Raw genomic sequence first — 23,320 nt, 5'->3', positions numbered from 1 at the left:
AAAACATGTTTTTACTTTGACATTATGGGGTGTGTGGATGGGTGAGAACATTTATACACCTGTTGTACACCTGTTTACGAAGCTTGTGACATAACTAATTTTTTTTTTTAATTAAAAAAAAATAAAAAATTCTCCCCAATTTCGTGGTGTCCAATTGTTGTAGTAGCTACTATCTTGTCTCATTGCTACAACTCTCGTACGGAATCGGGAGAGACGAAGGTTGAATGTCATGCGTCCTCCGATACACAACCCAACCAGCCGTACTGCTTCTTAACACAGCGCGCCTCCAACCCGGAAGCCAGCCGCACCAATGTGTCGGAGGCTACACCATGCACCCGGCAACCTTGGCTAGCGCGCACTGCGCCCGGCCCGCCACAGGAGTCGCTGGTGCGCGATGAGACAAGGAGATCCCTACCGACCAATCCCTCCCTAACCCGGACGACGCTAGGCCAATTGTGCGTCGCCCCACGGACCTCCCGGTCACGGCCGGTTACGAGGGACTCTGATGGCACAGCTGGCGCTGCAGTACAGCGCCCTTAACCACTGCGCCACCCGGGAGGCCTTGACATTAACATTTAATTTGAATTTAAGAAAATGTTTTGTTTTTCTGTCTTGAATAAAAGTAATAATGGAAAAGAATAATGGCTGGGTCTTGACTTGTTTATTAAATTGTATTATGTAGTCTCGTTTGTGTAGCCAGAAGGCTGACATTTCATTTATTTTATGCAGTGACTAAATACATTTTTTTAAACAAAACCTTGAGATGATAATTAAATGTATTGCTAGAATAGGCCTACCATTGATTTTCAGGCTAATGAATGATAACAAATGTAATAAGTCAATCTTAGCTGTTATATACAGTGGGGCAAAAAAGTATTTAGTCAGCAACCAATTGTGCAAGTTCTCCCACTTAAAAAGATGAGAGAGCCCTGTAATTTTCATCATAGGTACACTTCAACTATGACAGACAAAATGTGGGAAAAAAATCCAGATAATCACATTGTAGGATTTTTAATGAATTTATTTGCAAATTATGGTGGAAAATAAGTATTTGGTCAATAACAAAAGTTTATCTCAATTCTTTGTTATATACCCTTTGTTGCCAATGACAGAGGTCAAACGTTTTCTGTAAGTCCCATTCCTCCATGCAGATCTCCTCTAGAGCAGTGATGTTTTGGGGCTGTTGATGGGCAACACGGACTTTCAACTCCCTCCAAAGATTTTCTATGGGGTTGAGATCTGGAGACTGGCTAGGCCACTCCAGGACCTTGAAATGCTTCTTATGAAGCCACTCCTTAAGTGGGAGAACTTGCACAATTGGTGGCTGACTAAATAATTTTTTGCCCCACTGTATAAAATATAGCATACCTTAAAATGTCACATGATTCACGGCGGGTTTCGATTCGTGGGCAAAATATAAGCGCAACATGCAACAATTTCAAAGATTTTACAGTTCATCATATAAAGAAATCAGTCAATTTAAATATATTCATTAGGCCCTAATCTATTGATTTCACATGACTGGACAGGGGTGCAGCCATCAGTCAGCCTTGGAGGGCACCCCCCACCCCCCAGACGATTCCACAGGTGATGAAGGGATGTGAAGGTCCTGGGCTGGCGTGGTTACACGTGGTCTGCGGTTGTGAGGCCGGTTGGACATACTGCCAAATTCTCTAAAACAATGTTGGAGCCAGCTTATGGTAGAGAAATTAACATTAAATTCTCTGGCAAACAGCTCTGGTGGACATTCCTGCATTCAGCATGCCAATTGCATGCTCCCTCAACTTGAGACAGCTATCGCGTTGTGTGACAAAACTCTTTATAATGTTTTATTTACATTTTAGAGGCGATAAGGTGATAGTTGCATGCCGCCACCTAATAATGTATTGGCTGTGTATCGGCTTACTATTCTGTAGTATGAATTCATTTCACTTTGTGAAAAAATTGCCCTACCAACTATAACCTTACACCTATTGAAACCTCATCACTGTCCACTACTTTTAGCCCTATCTGATCCTACAGAGAGCGGGAGGTTCTGGGGAATTGCGTTCAAATCTAGAAAAAAATACTGCATTCTTGCCAGAGGGGTCTCCAAAAACACTTATACACACATACAGTAGTTACGCTGTGCAGCTTTTAAATTGGTTTTGAATGAAGTTTTGTACTTCGCTACTTTTGTTTAAGCATCTGTTACATAGTGCATTTTTGTAGGCTAGATTTTGTAGTTTTTGTAGGCTACAGTAGAGGGATGACACGGAAAGGTTGTGGCAGCCCCTTGGAGTCAGAAAGAAAATTGCTCATCGTTGTTCAGAGATTCTAATTTCCTGCAAGTTTCTAAAGACGTAACGGCATGCATGGGAATGCTTGCACATTAAATATAACTTTGTAATCAGTTAGCGATGCTAATGAAAATAGTTTTGGTAAACGGAAAGGTTTTCCCCAAAACCTTCTCAATTCAATGTTAACTACAAAGTAGGCTTACCTGGCAGAATGATATCATGATTATTTGTATCAATCAGGTGGGCATTTGTATAGCAAACTCTGCAATCATGTGCAGTGTAGAAACATCTCTAACCAAACACATTCCTCTCTTTCTAGATTTGCAATTAAAGGGAAATTACAATCAATCAACAACAACATAAAATTATCCCACATTTCTTCGGGTGTGATTTATGCATTAACATCCACTCAGAACATCCAATTTTGTTGCATTCTATAAATAATTGTAATGTTGATAGTGGAAAGCAAAACAAAAATGAAAAAGAATCATAAACCAGGAAAAATATAACCGAGAAAATTGAATTTGGGAAAATACTAAACCTAATTAATCAAATGGGGTGTGTGAGTGGAAGATGGAGAAAAGTTAGTGAATGAGGGAAAGTGTGAATGGGTGAGTGAATGTCATTGCATGGAAAAGATCATGTGTAACAACGTTCAGGTAACTTTAGAGAAATTAGCTATATATCAAGGTCAATGTTTTTATTTTAAAAGTAACTTAATTACTTTGACTCTGACCACGTTTTAAATTAGCTACACCCATGCCTGCGACGTTCAGGCCCTCCCCTACCCGAGCCTGACAACACAGCTTCTTCCTCAGTTTAATAGTATCAATAAGCTGCTTGTCTCTCTGTCCCCGCTCCCTGAGTGTTTCGGCTGCTCAATGATGAGATGTGAGAGAGAGCTGTTGGCTGACGTTAGCCAACTACTTTTCATCACTCTAAACTCTGACAAAATGTGTGGAACATTATTATTTTCTATCAACTCGAGCAATGTTTTTGCTAGGGCTGGCACAATTACCATATAACCGTGAAACCAACGGTTATGAAGACCGTCATGAAAATAAAATAACCGCCATAACCATTATTTTTTATTGAAGATTGGACGGCTGGGCATTCATGCAGTTGAGTCCGTTTCTGTGGTAATATGGACTCTTAACTCTTATGAAACTTTTTTGCTCCTTGCTGAAACAATCAAGGTGTTGTAGCAAACGTTCTACATTCCATGGTAATGAAGAATGTCCATTCAAATGATGTTAGATTCAGCAAAATGAAGCCACGAGCAGCACTGTAGATATTGAGATGAGCGAGATGTAAGACTTTGCTCTCGCAGTCACACACAGTGTCTGCGTAGCTTCACACTGTTACAGCGTGGTAGCCAGGGCACCAAAACAGCAGAGAAGTGGAGGTTTTCGCTTCAAAGCTCTGTTGTTCAAGAAATTGACCCACTATGCAGTTTACTTTCTGCATCTGCGTCATATCGCTGAGTCTACCTTTTTAAAGGGACATTTCTAAAAATGTTCAACTTCATATTCATAATCTCCAGCCGGGTTTAGACATAATTATGACTTTGTGACTGTGTTAACTAGTGACGAGCCATATTGATGTGTATTCCTCCTGCTTTTACTTCCTGCTTTTACTTCCTGCTTTTACTTCCTGTTTTTACTTCCTGCTTTTACTTCCTGCTTTGCTCCTATGGGTATACTCTCAATGGCCGCCAGTCCACCCATTATGCCATCATTGACTTGAATGAGTACGCACGTTCCATTCATTCTATTTCTAGGGCAGCACATGCGGTCAGGAACTGAGGAGAGGAGAAAATGTTCTCCATAAAAAATACAATTTGACAGTGAATATTTTACGTGTTGTTCTTGACCCCGTAAAACACTGGATATTTTGGCACTGTGTTTCTGGGGCTAACCCCTGAAAAGTTGGCGCTAACCCTGCTGCGGAGCAGGGCCAGCTAGCCCTGGGCTAAGGTTGGTGCTAGTCCACTATAGAATGTGCAAGTGTGAACACTCGCTTAGCCCTGGGCTAAAATCTCTTAGCCCCAGGGCTAAAGAGACTCTTAGCCCTGGGCCTAGTGTGGGCTTGATGAAAAACACAGTGTAAATTACAACAGATTAAGCTTATTGATATACATGTATTATTTGAAACAAATGGATTGTTTGAAATGCAGTGACTCTGTGTGTTGTGTACTAAGACTTCATTGCATCTTTGACAGGGTACCTTTTAAGAGAAATCAAGAGGGCAGACATCCCACTTCCAGAGGGAGAAGTGAACCCGGTTGCACCCCTGCCCAAACATGTCCTAGTTATAATGGTTAGCGCACCCAACTGTCTCTCTAGAACGTTAAATAAATCATTTTATCATAAGAATTAAGTATTGACTTCGTCCCAAATGGCACCATATGTTCCCTAAGTAGTGCACTATATATAGGGAACATATGGTGCCATTTGGGACACCGCCCGTATTGCCATTGCCATTGCTATTGACTCTCTGTATGTATGGCTGTCTCCAGGAGCAGTTGCAGAGGTTGGAGGTGGAGCTGAGCGAGGTGACCAGGAATAAGGAGAAGCTACAGAAGAACCTCCTGGAGCTGACAGAGTATACACACATGCTGCGCATCACACGCAACTTTGTGCACCGCAGCGCAGAGGTAGGTCCAACAGCTTCTCCACAAAGCAGGATCCCACCACTGTACAACACTTTGCCCCTCAGTTTGACTTAAGTGCACTTGCATTGGCTTTGATTTGCTTCATGAAGAGACTGAGCAAATTTTAGGGTCACATGATTTGGCTTTGCACATAACATTGAGGCTTTCTTTTCTCTTTTCTTTCTTTATAGAGGATGTTTTGGGGATACATCTGGGGCTAGCCAAAATCTTGCTGCTTGTCTTTTATTCATTCATGCATGGGGAAATTCTTGCCCTTTTTCTAACAATGTGTTATGGGTGTGTATGTGTTTTGTGTGTGTCCTCACACTGAGGTTATGTTTCACAGTGTGAGCCCCCGCAGGTCCAGTATGAGGAGTTTCCCTTCCTAGAAAAGGATTCCATGATGGACTACAGCAGCATGCAGCGACTAGGGGCCAAACTAGGGTAAAGGGCTATCAGCAGTCATATACAGTGCCTTGCGAAAGTATTCGGCCCCCTTGAACTTTGCGACCTTTTACCACATTTCAGGCTTCAAACATAAAGATATAAAACTGTATTTTTTTGTGAAGAATCAACAACAAGTGGGACACAATCATGAAGTGGAACGACATTTATTGGATATTTCAAACCTTTTTAACAAATCAAAAACTGAAAAATTGGGCGTGCAAAATTATTCAGACCCTTTACTTTCAGTGCAGCAAACTCTCTCCAGAAGCTCAGTGAGGATCTCTGAATGATCCAATGTTGACCTAAATGACTAATGATGATAAATACAATCCACCTGTGTGTAATCAAGTCTCCGTATAAATGCACCTGCACTGTGATAGTCTCAGAGGTCCGTTAAAAGCGCAGAGAGCATCATGAAGAACAAGGAACACACCAGGCAGGTCCGAGATACTGTTGTGAAGAAGTTTAAAGCCGGATTTGGATACAAAAAGATTTCCCAAGCTTTAAACATCCCAAGGAGCACTGTGCAAGCGATAATATTGAAATGGAAGGAGTATCAGACCACTGCAAATCTACCAAGACCTGGCCGTCCCTCTAAACTTTCAGCTCATACAAGGAGAAGACTGATCAGAGATGCAGCAAAGAGGCCCATGATGACTCTGGATGAACTGCAGAGATCTACAGCAGAGGTGGGAGACTCTGTCCATAGGACAACAATCAGTCGTATATTGCACAAATCTGGCCTTTATGGAAGAGTGGCAAGAAGAAAGCCATTTCTTAAAGATATCCATAAAAAGTGTTGTTTAAAGTTTGCCACAAGCCACCTGGGAGACACACCAAACATGTGGAAGAAGGTGCTCTGGTCAGATGAAACCAAAATTGAACTTTTTGGCAACAATGCAAAACGTTATGTTTGGCGTAAAAGCAACACAGCTGAACACACCATCCCCACTGTCAAACATGGTGGTGGCAGCATCATGGTTTGGGCCTGCTTTTCTTCAGCAGGGACAGGGAAGATGGTTAAACTTGATGGGGAGATGGATGGAGCCAAATACAGGACCATTCTGGAAGAAAACCTGATGGAGTCTGCAAAAGACCTGAGACTGGGACGGAGATTTGTCTTCCAACAAGACAATGATCCAAAACATAAAGCAAAATCTACAATGGAATGGTTCAAAAATAAACAAATCCAGGTGTTAGAATGGCCAAGTCAAAGTCCAGACCTGAATCCAATCGAGAATCTGTGGAAAGAACTGAAAACTGCTGTTCACAAATGCTCTCCATCCAACCTCACTGAGCTCGAGCTGTTTTGCAAGACGGAATGGGTTAAAATGTCAGTCTCTCGATGTGCAAAACTGATAGAGACATACCCCAAGCGACTTACAGCTGTAATCGCAGCAAAAGGTGGCGCTACAAAGTATTAACTTAAGGGGGCTGAATAATTTTGCACGCCCAATTTTTCCGTTTTTGATTTGTTAAAAAAGTTTGAAATATCCAATAAATGTCGTTCCACTTCATGATTGTGTCCCACTTGTTGTTGATTCTTCACAAAAAAATACAGTTTTATATCTTTATGTTTGAAGCCTGAAATGTGGCAAAAGGTCGCAAAGTTCAAGGGGGCAGAATACTTTCGCAAGGCACTGTATATTTGTACACACTTGGGTATTTGTGCCTGTTTACTGTAATACCCTGTTTATCTCACCCTCACTCCTGCAGGTTTATATCAGGGCTGATTCAGAGAAGGAAAATAGAGGCCTTTGAGCGCATGCTGTGGAGAGTGTGTAAGGGCTACACCATCCTTAGCTACTCTGAGATTGACGAGTACTTGGAGGACCCTGACACGGTGGGTCAACTGCCTGAGAGAGATTCTTAGCCCTTTTCTAAATGGTTGAGTGTGAGATAAAATAATAAGGTACTGCTTACCACATAGCTACATTTAACAGCATCCCTGTTGGGCCTGTGAGAGGTAAAACATCTCACCTCAGCCTTACCATGTCTATATTCTAATCCGCTTCCTGTTCTCTGGTTATTGCAGGGTGAGCCAACTAAGAGTGTGGTTTTCCTCATCTCCTACTGGGGCGAGCAGATCGGACAGAAAGTCAAGAAGATCTGTGACTGGTAATTAAAACACCTCTCCAACTGACCTGTTACACTTTCAGCCTGAGGTGATTCCCTGTCAAACCATTAGGCCTGTTATCTTGCCCCCAACAAGCTCTGAAGACTGTAGCTTTAACCTATGTGATAACATCATGGAGCTTGTCTTTTTGCCCCTCAGCTACCACTGTCACGTGTATCCATACCCCAACAGCAATGAGGAGAGGAATGATGTTGTGGAGGGACTCAGGACTCGCATCCAGGACCTGCACACTGTAAGCTCTCTAAAATCCTTGTGAGCAACTACATAGTGGGTGATGTTTTTTTAGTTTGTTTTGTCTTTAAGTAATGAAAATAACTTTTTGACTCAAATTTGTACAGTTAAAAATACAGATGTTTTCTTTTTATTATTACACCCATGTATTCTTTAACCAGAAACGGTTAACTCCAGAGATCTCTCCCTAACGTCACTGGCTACTTAAAATATAAGCTATCAACAGATTACGGTGTTCTTCCTGCTGAATTTAGCTGTTGAAATACAGTGCCTTCAGAAAGTATTTTAGTCCTCTTTTTTTAGTCCTGTTTTTGGTCCTTCCTCTATTTCTGATGTCCTTCCAGTTTGATTTCTATTTGTAACTGCTATTTCACAACATTTCTTAACCTACAGTTGACGTCGGATGTTTACATACACTTAGGTTGGAGTCATTAAAACTCGTTTTTTCAACCACTCCACAAATTTATTGTAAACAAACTATAGTCTTGGCAAGTCGGTTAGGACATCTACATTGTGCATGACGCAAGTAATTTTTCCAACAATTGTTTACAGACAGATTATTTAACTTATAATTCACTGTATCACAATTCCAGTGGGTCAGAAGTTTACATACACTATGTTGACTGTGCATTTCAACAGCTTGGAAAATTCCAGAAAATGATATCAGGGCTTTAGAAGCTTCTGATAGGCTAATTGACATAATTTGAATCAATTGGAGGTGTACCTGTGGATGTATTTCAATGCCTACCTTCAAACTCAGTGCCTCTTTGCTTGACATAGGAAAATCAAAAGAAATCAGCTAAGACCTCAGAAAATAAATTGTAGACCTCAGCAAGTCTGGTTCATCCTTTGGAGCAATTTCCAAACGCCTGAAGGTACCACGTTCATCTGTACAAACAATAGTACGCAAGAATAAACACCATGGGACCACGCAGCTGTCATAATGCTCAGGAAGGAGTTCTGTCTCCTAGAGATGAACGTACTTTGGTGTGAAAAGTGCAAATCAATCCCAGAACAACATCAAAGGACCTTGTGAAGATGCTTGAGGAAACAGGGGCAAAAGTATCTATATCCACAGTAAAACGAGTCCTATATCGACATAACCTTAAAGGCCGCTCAGCAAGGAATAAGCCACTGCTCTAAAACCGCCATAAAAATGCCAGACTACGGTTTGCAACTGCACATGGGGACAAAGATCTTACTTTTTGGAGAAATGTCGTCTGGTCTGATGAAACAAAAATAGAACTGTTTGGTCATAATGACCATCGTTATGTTTGGAGGAAGAAGGGGGAGGCTTGCAAGCCGAAGAACACCATCCCAACCTTGAAGCACGGGGGTGGCAGCATCATGTTGTGGGGTACTTTGCTGCAGGACTGACTGGTGCACTTCACAAAATAGATAGCATCATGAGGCAGGAAAATTACGCGGATATATTGACGCAACATCTCAAGACATCAGTTAAAGATTGGCCGCAAATGGGTCTTCCAAATGGACAATGACCCCAAGCATACTTACAAAGTTGTGGCAAAATGGCTTAAAGACAACAAAGTCAAGATATTCACAAAGCCCTGATCTCAATCCTATAGAAAATCTGTGGGCAGAACTGAAAAAGCGTGTGCGAGCAAGGAGGCCTACAAACCTGACTCAGTTTCACCAGCTCTGTCTGTAGGAATGAGCCAAAATTCACCCAACTTATTGTGGGAAGCTTGTGGAAGACTACCCAAAACGTTTGACCCAAGTTAAACAATTTAAAGGCAATGCTAACAAATACTAATTGAGTGTATGTAAACTTCTGACCCACTGGGAATGTGATGGAAATAAAAGCTGAAATAAATAGTTCTCTCTCCTATTATTCTGACATTTCACATTCTTAAAATAAAGTGGTGATCCTAACTAACCTAAGACAGGGAACTTTTACTAGGATTAATTGTCAGGAATTGTGAAAAGCTGAGTTTAAATGTATTTGGCTAAGGTGTATGTAAACTTCGGACTTCAACTGTATACCCCTTGACTTCTTCCACATTTTATTACAGCCTGAATTCAAAATGGATTAAATGGATTTGTTACCCTCACCCATCTATACACACTACCCAATAATGACAAAGTAAAAACATGTTTTTTAGATTTGTTGTAAATTTATTGAAAATGAAATACAGAAATATCTCGTCTACATACAGTACCAGTCAAAAGTTTGGACACACCTACTCATTCCAGGGTTTTTCTTTATTTTTACTATTTTCTACATTATTTTCTACATTGTAGAATAAGACATCAAAACTAACACATGGAATCATGTAGTAACCTAAAAAGTGTTAAACAAATCAAAATATATTTTATATTTGAGACGCTTCAAAGTAGCCACCCTTTGTCATGTTGACAGCTTTGCACATTCTTGGCATTCTCTCAACCAGCTTCATGAGGTAGTCACCTGGAATGCATTTTAATTAACAGGTTTGCCTTGTTAATTTGTGGAAATGATTTCCTTCCTAATGCGTTTGAGCCAATCAGTTGTATTGTGACAGTGTAGGGGTGGTATTTAGAAGATAGCCCAATTTAGTGAAAGACAAAGTCCATATTATGGCAAGAACAGCCGCAAATAAGCAAAGAGAAATTACTTTAAGACATGAAGGTCAGTCAATCCGCAAAAAACAAATGAAACTGGCAGTTGCTATGATGAAACTGGCTCTCATGAGTACCGCCACAGGAAAGGAAGACCCAGAGTTATCTCTGCTGTAGAGGATAAGTTCATTGGAGTTAACTGCACCTCAGATTGCAGCCAAAAGAAATGCCTTTGAGTTCAAGTAACAGACACATCTCAACATCAACTGTTCAGAGGAGACTGCGTGAATCAGGCCTTCATGGTCGAAATACTGCAAAGAAACCACTACTAAAGGACAACAATAAGAAGACGACACTTGCTTGGTTCAAGAAACACGAGCAATGGACATTGGTCTGATGAGACCAAAATTGAGATTTTTGGTTCCAACCGCCGTGTCTTTGTGAGACGCAGAATAGGTGAACTAATGATTTCTGCATGTGTGGTTTCCACTGTGAAGCATGGAGGAGGAGGAGGTGTGATGGTGTGGGGGTGCTTTGCGGGTGACACTGTCAGTGATTTATTTAGAATTCAAGGCACAATTAACCAGATTGGCTACCACATCATTCTGCAACGATACGCAATCCCATCTGGTTTGCGCTTAGTGGGACTATCATTTGTTTTTCAACAGGACAATGACCCAAAACACACCTCCAGGCTGTGTAAGGGCTATTTGACCAAGAAGGAGAGTGATGGAGTGCTGCATCAGATGACCTGGCCTCCACAATCAACCGACCTCAACCCAATTGAGATGGTTTGGAATGAGTTGGACCGCCGTGTGAAGGAAAAGCAGCCAACAAGTGCTCAGCATATGTGGGAACTCCTCCAATACTGTTGGAAAAGCATTCCTAATGAATGTGGTTGAGAGAGTGCCAAGAGTATGCAAAGTTGTCAAGGCAAAAGGGTGGCTATTTGAAGAATCTCAAATATAAAATATATTTTTATTTGTTTAACACTCTTTTGGTTACTACATGATTCCATATGTGTTATTTCATAGTTTTGATTTCTTCACTATCATTCTACAATGTAGAAAATAGTAAAAATAAAGAAAAACCCTTGAATGACTAGGTGTGTCTAAACTTTTGAATGGTACTGTAAGTATTCACACCCTTGAGTTAATACATGTTAGGATCACCTTTGGCATCGATTACAGCTGTAAGTCTTCCTGCATAAGTCTCTGAGAGCTTTTCACACTTTGATTGTATGATATTTGCCCATTATTCTTCCCATTATTCAAAATTCTTAGAAATCTGTCAAATTGGTTGTTGATCTTTGCCTGATCCAGCCTCAGTTTTCTGCTATCACAGCCATTAAACTCTGTAACTGTTTTAATGTCACCATTGGCCCCATGGTGAAATCCCTGAGCGGTTTCCTTTCTCTCCAGCAGCTGATTTAGGAAGGGTGCATGTATCTTTATATTGATACACCATCCAAAGTGTAATAAATAACATTACCATGCTCAAAGGGATATGCAATGTCTGCTTTAAAAAAATATATATTTACCCATCTACCAATAGGTACCCTTCTTTGCGAGGCATTGGAAAACCTCATCGGTCTTTGTGGTTGAATCTGTGTTTGAAATTCACTGCTTGACTAAGGGACCTTACAGATAATTGTATGTGTGGGGTACAGAGATGAGGTAGTCATTCAGAAATCATGTTAAACACTATAATTAAACACAGAGTGAGTTCATGCAACTTATTATGTGACTTGTTGAGCAAATTTCTACTCTTGAACTTATTTAGGCTTGCCATAACAAAGCGGTTGAATACTTCCTGACTCAGCTTTTAATTTTTTAATAATTTGTATACCTTTCTAAAAACATAATTCCACTTTGACATTATGGGGTATTGTGTGTAGGCTAGTGACACAAAATCTCACCATGCTCAAAGCAATATTCAATGTCTGCTTTTTTAAAAGTTTTACCCATCTACCGAGATATACAGTCACTACAAAGATGCAGGCCAGTGGTGACATTAAAACAGTATCCCTTAAAGAATGGGCCTTGTGCTTCCGGCTACGGCGAAGATTATAACTTCTTGGAAAGAAGCAGAATGGAGTGTGAGGGGTAGAGGTTTAGGAGCGAGAGGGAGAGTGCTCTCACTCAGGCGCCAGAGCGTGACCACTCTGGGGTCACTTGACTCTGCTTGTGCCTTGCAGTCTGGAAGACTGTTCAGATCAATCGTTTTGGAAGTTCTACCTCTGAAGAAAAAAAGAACTAAATTAACCTCTGGTCCCAGCACGTGATCTCCATGAGGTCTCAACTGAAGGCTGACTCTCCCTCCTCCCTTCCTCCCTCATGCGAACACACGCACATTCCAGAACTTAAAGCACACACACTCAAATTCCCTCCCTGGCATGTTCATTGCATTTTCTCTAGCCCTCACACAACATTCTTAGACATTCATTCATCATTTACCCAACTGTGTCTCGTGACAAAAATACCTTTGCTTCAATACCCAAACAAGCTATGGGCCCTTGCACTCAGTGGAGGCTGCGCTCAACGAGCCTAAGTCAATTCTACACACCCTTTTGATTTTCTGAATGAATGTGAAATCCCTTCCATTTGTTAAAATGTCATACTAATACCCCCCCACCTCAACCCCCGGCTTCCACCAGGTACTCCACAGGACAGAGGACTACCTGAGACAAGTCTTGAACAAGGCCTCTGAGTCCGTCTACACCTGGGTCATCCAGGTTAAGAAGATGAAGGCCATCTACCACATCCTCAACCTGTGTAGCTTTGACGTCACCAACAAGTGTCTGATAGCCGAGGTGTGGTGCCCTGTCAACGATCTGCCCATCCTGCGGAGGGCATTAGAGGAAGGCTCGGTGAGTCAGCTCCCTGTTACAATGGCTCCCTGTGTAATGTCATCGTTGGGCTTAACTATTTTATTGTTTTGGATTGTATTGTCATTGTTTGTGACCCCACCTTCTAACTACACTTTGTTCAGTATTTGGCTAAACCAACAGTCACACACCCAGTCAGCATGACCTGCTTTAATAATGGGGTTTTGGTTGTGGTAGAAAAATGGAAATTGTTCTCGTCTTGACCACCTCTGATCATTTAAGACAGATCCAGCTATTTAGAGAGTTGGGCCAACTTTTTGAATTGTGAATATTGTTATAATTCTAGACATTCAGTTACATAGCATTATTTTAATATTCCATGTAATGTTTATACGCGATAACATGGCTGCCATAGAATTTTGAAGTGTCATGTAAATGCTTCATAATGCTTATTCTAGACATTATTGTCCATGTACTGTAATGTTAATGAGGCGCTAACATGGCTGCCATAGAATGTTGTAGTGTCATGTAAATGCATAATAATGCAGAAACCTCAATTGCCCAACTCTAAATACATGGCTCTGGTTTAATTTATTAAACTAGTCTAGTCGTGGGTCCTGTTGGGCCCCAATTGAGGGCTACCAGGGATTCTGTCCATTATTACATTACACTGGCTAACGACGTACATAACATAAGGTCACATTCAGTTCAATGACAGCAGTCCATGCAAAGGTTCTGCCAGTCCTTTTAAAAGGCTTAAAGGATTCTTCTAAATACGAGGCTTAAATGGTCAATGTATTTGAACAGTCTTGAATGGTCTAAAATATTTGAACTAACTGTTTGATGTTAGGATTCTGTCTCCATTTGGAGAAAACAAATGATGTCTCAAATAATTGGGTTGCCATCACTCAATCTCCATTCAACCTTAATAAGGCTAACATTGCAATAATCCCAGTCTGAAAAGCCACTGTCTTGACATTATTGTCTTACCTTTACAGAGGAAAAGTGGAGCCACGGTGCCTTCTTTTGTCAACCGTATTCCCAGCAATGACACTCCACCAACCCTAATAAGGACCAACAAGTTCACATCAGGCTTCCAGAACATAGTGGAGGCCTATGGAGTGGGCAACTATAGAGAGGTTAACCCAGGTACAGTACACCCTCGCTAGCCAATGACCGCTGATTACTACATTTAGGATTAAATCACATGCTATCATTAGGCCTACTGCTTTTATGTTTTCTGTTTGTTTGCTATTTCTATGAGCCACATGCCTGTAGCCACAGACACATGTTCACTCCTAACAAGGATGGACAATAAAGTTTTACACTTTATTGATAGTTGAATGTGTATATGGAGTAATTATGATGTATTGTCTGTTGTGTCTAACAGCTCCTTACACAATCATCACCTTCCCCTTCCTGTTTGCTGTGATGTTTGGAGACCTGGGCCATGGTGTGATCATGGCTCTGTTTGCTCTCTGGATGGTGCTGTATGAGGACAATCGCAAACTGAAACGCACCAGGAACGAGGTGAAAGGGGCAGAGGAGAGGCTGTCAGTGTGTACGTCCCAAATGCCACCCTATTCCCTATGTAGTGCACTAGTTTTGACCAGAGGCCATGGGGATTTGGCCAAAAGTAGTGCACTACATAGGGAATAGGGTGCCGTTTGGGATGCTACCCGGTTGTGTGGGGAAATTGTTTCTGGTCTAAATAACCTAAATGAGTAATAAGCAAACAGTAAATGTTGTGGTTAGCTGGATGTTTCCCCCTATGTTGACAATGGTGTATTTGTATGCTCAGATCTGGAACACATTCTTCGAGGGCCGTTACATCATCCTTATGATGGGCTTGTTCTCGGTCTATACCGGACTCATCTACAACGACTGCTTCTCCAAGTCTCTTAACATCTTTGGCTCGGGCTGGAGCGTCAATGCCATGTTTAAATCTGGAAATTGGACTTGGTAAGTACTGTACTGTAATATGTTCTGTACTGTAAGATCTGTTCCTGAGATTACAGAGATGATTAGGTCAGGGTGAAAGTCCACATGATCACAACTCAATGCCAATATGTTTTGGTTTTTGATGTCCTATCACTGATTGGCCATACTGGTTTTTCAATTATATATTAATTACAAGTCAAATTAAGTATAACAATTGCAAAGATGTATGCAACATTAAAGATTACATCACCTGATAGCTTGTTCTTTTAATTGTTCACTTTTGTATTTTCTTTAAAAGGGATTCCACACTCCGCACCAATGCCTTTCTGACCCTTGATCCCAATGTCCCTGGGGTTTTCAATGGACCCTACCCTTTGGGCATTGACCCGGTAAGTACATGGCTTTATGATTCATGGTCACAAACTTCTTTGTCTTGTCTCTATGTTTGCTACACACATAAGTTATTCCCTGTCTCTTCTTAACCGTACACATTTGCCTTTCACCAACCAGGTCCAATAAAGTAAGTCATGGATCATTACTCATTGTCATTTCAATGTTTTGTTAACAATCGCATCAGTCTGACTGTGATGTAGTCTGTCCATACCTCAACCTGATGTGGTTATTTTCCTTGTTTCTTCCAATGTGTAGATTTGGAACTTGGCGTCAAATCGTCTGACCTTTCTGAACTCCTACAAGATGAAGATGTCTGTGATCGTTGGTATCAGTCACATGAGCTTCGGGGTCATCCTAGGTATCTTCAACCACCTGTGAGTTACAGCACACACTCCCCCCACACTTTGCAGCCTTCTGTGTGTCTATGAAAGCACTTTATAGCTCTGTTGTCTGTGTCTATCTGTGTAGGCATTTTAGGAAAAAGTTCAACCTGTACTTGGTACTCCTCCCGGAGCTGCTGTTCCTGCTGTGCCTGTTTGGCTACCTGGTCTTCATGATCATCTACAAGTGGCTGGCCTTCTCTGCACGCGACTCCCAGATGGCCCCCAGCATCCTCATCCACTTCATCAACATGTTCCTCATGCAGGGGGGCGGGGTGCCACCCCTCTTCCCAGGACAGGTACATGTGTGTTCACACAGTGGTTGTCTCCAAAATGACATCCTATTCCCTATATGCACTATAGGGAATAGTGTGCTATTTGGGACACACTCGCTGAATATGCATATAGAACTGGGACTTCTCACTAAAACCCTTACTTGTGAAGGACCACTCGCTCAGTGAAGACATGTATACAAGCACAACCCGCTCTGAAGCTACTTCAGTGAGACTGTAACAGACCTGTCTGTTCTTTCCCTCTCCTACTGTAGGTTGGGCTGCAGGTGTTCCTGGTGGTCATTGCTCTACTATCGGTGCCTGTCTTACTGCTGGGGAAACCAGTCTACCTCTACTGGCTACACAACGGAGGAGCCAACCGCATTGGAATGTACAGGGTGAGAATTTGAGTTTGTAGCTCTAGCTGAGCTACGAGTCATAAGCATGTGTGGGTAGTGTGTCCATATATGAGTCTGTGTTCTGGTTGTAACATAGTCTATGGTGGTGTGTGTGTGTAGTCTGTTTATAGGAGTGCGCTCCGGTTTTAACATGCAGAGTGTGTGTGGTGTGTGTCAACAGGGTTATGAGCGTGTGCGGCGGCACAGCGAGGAGGAGCTCTCTTTGATGAGGGCAAATGACATGGAGGAGGGCAGTGTCCCCAGTGACCTCTCCACCAGCAGAGAGCAGCAGAAAGAGGAGGTTAGCTGATGACAGCACAGTCACCACCCCCCACTAGCCTCTCATTCAGGCATCAGTACACTATGGGTCCCGAAAGTAACAGGTCCTTGTTGTGTTTTACAGTTTGACTTTGGGGACATGTTCCTGCACCAGTCTATTCACACCATAGAGTACTGCCTGGGCTGCATCTCCAACACAGCCTCCTACCTGCGCCTCTGGGCTCTGAGTCTGGCACATGCCCGTGAGTATCAACACACCACATCAAATGTTTATTATTTGTATTAACCTTTGAAGGATAAACATTTAAATTGCATTTTATATTGAGAGAGGATCATTATTTATGTATGTAATGTTCTCTGACTGGAGCAACCTTCTTTTAAATTATTAAATCAAATGAATCAATCAGAGATGTGACGGTGTTTGTTTGTCCCTGCTCCCCCAGAGCTGTCGGAGGTGCTGTGGTCCATGGTGATGCGGTTGGGCCTGCGGATGGACACCAGCCTGGGCATCATGTTTCTGGTGCCAGTGTTTGGGATATTTGCTGTGCTCACTGTGTCTATCCTCCTGGTTATGGAGGGACTGTCTGCCTTCCTCCATGCTCTCAGGCTGCACTGGTTAGTTACTCTCTATACTTGCAGAATTGAGTGAAGGACAGGAAATATGTGTAAAAATTCAACACATCATGCCTTTATAATGCTTTTATTAATGCTTACTCTATATTCAGTGAACTCTGTTCTCTCTCAATAGGGTGGAGTTCCAAAATAAGTTCTACACTGGGACTGGAATCAAGTTTGTTCCCTTTGCCTTCTCCCTCCTGCCCTCTAGCTTTGAGCATGATGGCTTGCTGTGAATGGGACAAACAATGCTTCTGCCCTCCCAGAGGCAAACTGCCACAATGTGCCAGCAGGATCCAGTGCTATATAGCTAGCCTAGGTACTAGTCGGTTTGTGCCATCATGCCACTCCTAAATGACAAGGAGTGGCATGATGGCACAAACATATTGGTACCCGGGCTTCTAATGAGCCTCATCGACATACAGTCCAATTTCATAGTTGTTTTTTTCTACTATTTGTTGCACTGACTGATTGCCTTACGTAAGTACAACCAAATCTCAGTGTATCATGCTCTATTTTCAATTGAATGAAATTCTGGGTTACCAAAACTTTGCAAGGAAAAGCCTCCTTCAGTCATGTTTGTAAATGAAAAGTATTTTTGGATGATTTTACATTTTATTTTATAGAGTGATAAAGTTTGAATGAGAAATTAACATTTGAATGACTACGACAGGCTTACAAAAAGTGGTGCATCACTCTTGAAAGTTTGCATACCGTGTTGTGCTGAATGCTGACAAAATTATATTAAATTAAGATGTGTTTCCTATGCCTCCATCGCTTTGTGGAAGACTACTCCTTAAACTGCCCATTCCATGGATGGAAATGAAAAGTATAGCTCAAGACATCATTTAATGACACCAACAATCGCTGATTATGAATAAGGCAGGAAAAGCAGGCACTGGACCAGTGCAGAGATCAATTCTCTCCAAAGCTTTTTACTATATTCCCATCCTGTAGCACCATAGCAGGAGGATGTAGTTTATGCTGTTGGGTAATTGTACCTTCAAGATGGAAAAATAAGAAAGAGTTATAATTTTTTATTTCATTTTTTTTTTGTTGATATTGGTTAAATGTCCTAATGATGGTATTAAACTCTCTGAAGAGGAGCTAATTGTTTGAATGGGGAGCTTGCACCATTTCATTGTAAACTCACTTGCTGTGTTATCAAACAGTAATGTGCTGTATCTTAGTGATGCTTAAAGATGCCTCTAAAGCAGGATTCTATGGGAAATGCTGCTGTGAAGTTGAGATGAGGGGAGAATCTCAATTGCATACTCCTCGCATCCTCAAAACCCATTGGAGGAGAAGTTCAGAGGGGAATGACCTCTGGCTTTCTCATCCAATGGGTTTTGAGGAGGCGAGGAGCGTGGCCTCAAGGAGTCTGCAATTGAGAATATGTCTAGGTAATGTAAAAATAGTGGTTAGAAAATACTTTTCTATAACTATGATGACCACTAATTCTTAGATGTGAAGTCTGATTAGCAATGGCTCTAACGTCTAATCCTTGATTACACAATATGTGTGGTTTGTTGAAGGGCTTGCTGTAAATGTTTGTACCTATTCTAATGTAGTCTATTTTAATCATATTTATTTTAAAGAATGTAAACATTTGATTTATTCGCATCATTAACTCCATACTTATATTAGTGGTATGCATACATTCCTCTGTTTTGGCTTTGCTGAATTATTTTATATCAGATAATGGTGAACATGTTTTCAGTGTAACAGGTGAATAAAGCTGACTGAATAAAGTTGAATTTGACTGAAAATGTTAATGTCAGTGGCGTTACTTTTGCGCCAGACACCAGTGCCCAAGCGCCGCGCGAGACTATCAAATGTTGCGACTGGAGGGCGCCAAAGGGGGCGCATGGCTCACAGAAACAGAAAGTTGACCAGTTGCCATAGTGACATGAGGCTGTCAATTGGTTGCAAGTAGCTAGCTACATCAACAAACGACAACATTCGAAGTTAGCTAGCTAAAAGCTAACATTAGTACTTTGTTGTAACTTAATTGAGGGATACAATGTCCCTCGACGACCCGCGGGTGGAGTGGATCCGAAACCGGGTATATTCCTGTTTTTATTTGCCGGAGCCAGGTTGTTTCGAGGAATTGCTGAGCCGCGGAGATGGAGAAGAAGAGCAGAAAATAATCCGATTTCTGAATGAAGTCACCGAGGAAGAGTCAGCATCGACGCTGCTGTTTTTCAAAGGAGTCAACGAGGAAGAGATTGAAGTTGAAATTCCGATTGGTACGTAAGTGACGAGTAGCCACACGTATGTTGTCAATGTCGCGTTCAAGACCACTTTAAACTTGAAACTCTGAAGAACTCGGAAATCGCGTTAAGTGCGACTTCAGTGGGTTCAAGACAACAGCTGGGATTTCAAGAATAACTCATTTTAATACATTCTGAAATAAAATATCAATCAGAAACTCTGAAATCATCCTTTGCTGGGTTCAAAACAACTGGGAACTCGGAAATCTCTGACTTCAGTGCGTTCAAGACAGAGAATGGTGGAGGTTTCTAGTGGCCAAAAGGCTGTATTAGCATGGGCAGCACCATTGAGGTCTTCCACCATTTTAATGTAGGCAACTGGGTGGGTCTTCCAACTTCATTGGCTTATCCCTCTTGGGGACCCTGTTGGAGTCATGTCCAACCGGGTCATCGGGAGGGATCAGCCAATCCTGAAGAAGAAAATTGACGACTTCAAAATAGAGATTGCCCCAATGGTGCTGCCCATGCTGTCATAGAGCTATAATGGCACAGATACAAAGATGAGTCATCTGTCTATCTATTCTATTCTATTTAGCTATCTATATGGTTCAAGACAACTGGGAACTCTGAAAAAAACAAGCTGTGACTAGGAAAAATTGTTTTGAATGGTCATCCAACTAGGAATTCCAAGTTCGAAAACGCAGACATCTTCGACTTCCCTACCTGAAGATCACTGACATCATGATTTGACCTTGTTTTTTCCCCGGTTCCCAGTTGTCTTGAAAGCAGCATAATAACTCACTCCTCATCACACTGTGGCCTTTTCTCAATTGGATTTGTTCAACTCCTGCATCCTCTCACGCTTTCTTTTTGAAAAGGTCAAAGGTAATCTAGGCGAGGTGGCGAGGAGAGGGAACGTGGACAAAAATGAGCTTGTATGAAACTCCTCCAGTCACGCATCATCAGGCAAATTACATTTACTAGACCAACGCAATCGTTGCAAATAGATTGATGTAAAGTAATTTAACATTGAGTTGGGAATGGAATTTGAGAGGAATGCGAGAGCCTTCCCAATGATAAACTCACAGCTCGGGCTGCAACCTGGTCTCAGAGCATTTTGTATTATTCTGTATGTAAATCCGAGACACTTCACTTAGTATGATATTTTTCCACCTTGTCGGATCGAGGATTCAAACCAGCGTTCTTTCGACATCATAGCATTAGATAATGGGGATCCTAATAAAAAATCAAATTCAAGAAGGCAGGCCTTCAGTAGGCAACCTCAAGAAGGCTTCCACCCAGGCCAGAGGTTCATGGGCCAGAGGTTCCTGGTCCAGAGTTTCCTGCTCCAGACGTTCCTGGACCAGCACAGGGATGATTTCCACCTGGATGGTCAGTTTCCTGAACCAAAGGTGGGAGCATTTCCTGGGTGTGTCCTGAGCCAGTCTTACAGCTGGGGGCTGAATCAGTGCCTCTCTGGTTCTCACCTGGTTAGTCTTATTCATCCCACACTTCCAGTAAGGCCTGGTCTCTTGCTTAGCGACAGTGGCTGTTGGGACAGGTTCCTGGGCCACAGTGGGTGTTGGGAGTGGTTCCTGGGCTGGAGTTTGATATGTTTCATGGCCGTCTCTGGTGGTACGGTAGTTTATGTATGTCGACGTGTGTCAAATACACTATATATACAAAAGTATGTGGACACTCCTTCAAATTAGTGGATTAGACTATTTTAGACACAAGGTGTATAAAATCGATCAAAAATCCATGAAATCTCCATAGACAAACATTGGCAGTAGAATGACAGCTCAGTGACTTTCAACATGGCACTGTCATACCACCTTTCCAACAAGTCAGTTCGTCAAGTTTCTGCCCTGCCAGAGCTGCCCCGGTCAACTGTAAGTACTGTTATTATGAAGTGGAAAGTCTAGGAGCAACAACAACTCAGCTGTGAACACCGGCGAGTGCTGAAGCTTGTAGCACGTAAAAATCGTTTGTCCTCGGTTGCAACACTCACTAGTGTCGTGACGTGACTATCATTAATGTGATGACTGTTAATTATCGAATCAACTATGTTTAATTGTTACCCGATTAAATTAATCATGTAATAATTAACTAATTGGGAATTTGGGACACCACGGAAAAAGTTGTTTAACGGGTTACCCTCTCCCGAATTAAACTCAAAGATATATATATATATACACACACACAGAAAATCACATTGTAGGATTTTTAATGAATTTATTTGCAAATTATGGTGAAAAATAAGTATTTGGTCAATAACAAAAGTTTATCTCAATACATTAAGGGCGCTGTACTGCAGCGCCAGCTGTGCCATCAGAGTCCTGGGTTCGCGCCCAGGCTCTGTCGTAACCGGCCGCGACCGGGAGGTCCGTGGGGCGACGCACAATTGGCCTAGCGTCGCCCGGGTTAGGGAGGGCTTGGTCGGTAGGGGTGTCCTTGTCTCATCGCGCACCAGCGACTCCTGTGGCGGGCTGGGCGCAGTGTACGCTAGCCAAGGTGGCCAGGTGCACGGTGTTTCCTCCGGCGCATTGGTGCGGCTGGCTTCCGGGTTGGATGTGCGCTGTGTTAAAGAAGCAGCGGCTTGGTTGGTTGTGTATCGGAGGACGCATGACTTTCAACCTTCGTCTCTCCCGAGCCCGTACGGGAGTTGTAGCGATGAGACAAGATAGTAGCTACTACAACAATTGGATACTACAAAATTGGGGAGAAAAAGGGGTAAAATTCAAAAAAAAAAAAGTTTATCTCAATACTTTGTTATATACCCTTTGTTGGCAATGACAGAGGTCAAATGTTTTCTGTAAGTCTTCACAAGGTTTTCCCACGCTGTTGCTGGTATTTTGGCCCATTCCTCCATGCAGATCTCCTCTAGAGCAGTGATGTTTTGGGGCTGTTGCTGGGCAACACGGACTTTCAACTCCCTCCAAAGATTTTCTATGGGGTTGAGATCTGGAGACTGGCTAGGCCACTCCAGGACCTTGAAATGCATCTTACGAAGCCACTACTTCGTTGCCCGGGTGGTGTGTTTGGGATCATTGTCATGCTGAAAGACCCAGCCACGTTTCATCTTCAATGCCCTTGCTGATGGAAGGAGGTTTTCACTCAAAATCTCACGATACATGGCCCCATTCATTCTTTCCTTTACACGGATCAGTCGTCCTGGTCCCTTTGCAGAAAAACAGCCCCAAAGCATGATGTTTCCACCCCCATGCTTCACAGTAGGTATGGTGTTCTTTGGATGCAACTCAGCATTCTTTGTCCTCCAAACACGACGAGTTAAGTTTTTACCAAAAAGTTATATTTTGGTTTCATCTGACCATATGACATTCTCCCAATCTTCTTCTGGATCATCCAAATGCTCTCTAGCAAACTTCAGACGGGTCTGGACATGTACTGGCTTAAGCAGGGGGACACGTCTGGCACTGCAGGATTTGAGTCCCTGGCGGCGTAGTGTGTTACGGATGGTAGGCTTTGTTACTTTGGTCCCAGCTCTCTGCAGGTCATTCACTAGGTCCCCCCGTGTGGTTCTGGGATTTTTGGTCACTGTTCTTGTGATCATTTTGAACCCACGGGGTGAGATCGAGGGAGATTATCAGTGGTCTTGTATGTCTTCCATTTCCTAATAATTGCTCCCACAGTTGATTTCTTCAAACCAAGCTGCTTACCTATTGCAGATTCAGT

The 23,320-nt window shown here is 42.2% G+C and overlaps 2 protein-coding genes across 2 annotated transcripts in view; both read left to right on the top strand.

The window, feature by feature from the left end:
- LOC139410966 (V-type proton ATPase 116 kDa subunit a 2-like) overlaps positions 1 to 19,180 on the top strand; it is a 37,749-nt gene extending 18,569 nt beyond the window's left edge. The window contains exons 3-20 of the mRNA XM_071156707.1: positions 4,501 to 4,598; positions 4,798 to 4,935; positions 5,279 to 5,376; positions 7,096 to 7,222; positions 7,415 to 7,497; positions 7,655 to 7,748; positions 12,963 to 13,175; positions 14,132 to 14,282; positions 14,524 to 14,663; positions 14,935 to 15,095; positions 15,373 to 15,463; positions 15,723 to 15,841; positions 15,936 to 16,146; positions 16,395 to 16,517; positions 16,699 to 16,818; positions 16,921 to 17,038; positions 17,240 to 17,411; positions 17,545 to 19,180. Of these exons, the coding sequence (XP_071012808.1) occupies positions 4,501 to 4,598; positions 4,798 to 4,935; positions 5,279 to 5,376; positions 7,096 to 7,222; positions 7,415 to 7,497; positions 7,655 to 7,748; positions 12,963 to 13,175; positions 14,132 to 14,282; positions 14,524 to 14,663; positions 14,935 to 15,095; positions 15,373 to 15,463; positions 15,723 to 15,841; positions 15,936 to 16,146; positions 16,395 to 16,517; positions 16,699 to 16,818; positions 16,921 to 17,038; positions 17,240 to 17,411; positions 17,545 to 17,647 (2,360 nt within the window). The 3' untranslated portion in view covers positions 17,648 to 19,180. The remainder of the gene's footprint in view (positions 1 to 4,500; positions 4,599 to 4,797; positions 4,936 to 5,278; positions 5,377 to 7,095; positions 7,223 to 7,414; positions 7,498 to 7,654; positions 7,749 to 12,962; positions 13,176 to 14,131; positions 14,283 to 14,523; positions 14,664 to 14,934; positions 15,096 to 15,372; positions 15,464 to 15,722; positions 15,842 to 15,935; positions 16,147 to 16,394; positions 16,518 to 16,698; positions 16,819 to 16,920; positions 17,039 to 17,239; positions 17,412 to 17,544) is intronic.
- A 254-nt stretch (positions 19,181 to 19,434) lies between these two features.
- The window catches only part of LOC139412351 (dynein axonemal heavy chain 10), a 58,333-nt gene continuing 54,447 nt past the window's right edge, over positions 19,435 to 23,320 (top strand). Inside the window, exons 1-2 of the mRNA XM_071159173.1 lie at positions 19,435 to 19,660; positions 20,927 to 21,016. Coding sequence (XP_071015274.1) covers positions 19,435 to 19,660; positions 20,927 to 21,016 — 316 coding nt within the window. The remainder of the gene's footprint in view (positions 19,661 to 20,926; positions 21,017 to 23,320) is intronic.

The sequence above is a fragment of the Oncorhynchus clarkii genome, chromosome 6 (genome assembly GCF_045791955.1).
Source record: "Oncorhynchus clarkii lewisi isolate Uvic-CL-2024 chromosome 6, UVic_Ocla_1.0, whole genome shotgun sequence".
Taxonomy (NCBI): Eukaryota; Metazoa; Chordata; class Actinopteri; order Salmoniformes; family Salmonidae; genus Oncorhynchus; species Oncorhynchus clarkii.
The sequence above is the reverse complement of the archived record's forward strand: the minus strand, read 5'-3'. Positions and strand labels throughout refer to the sequence as shown.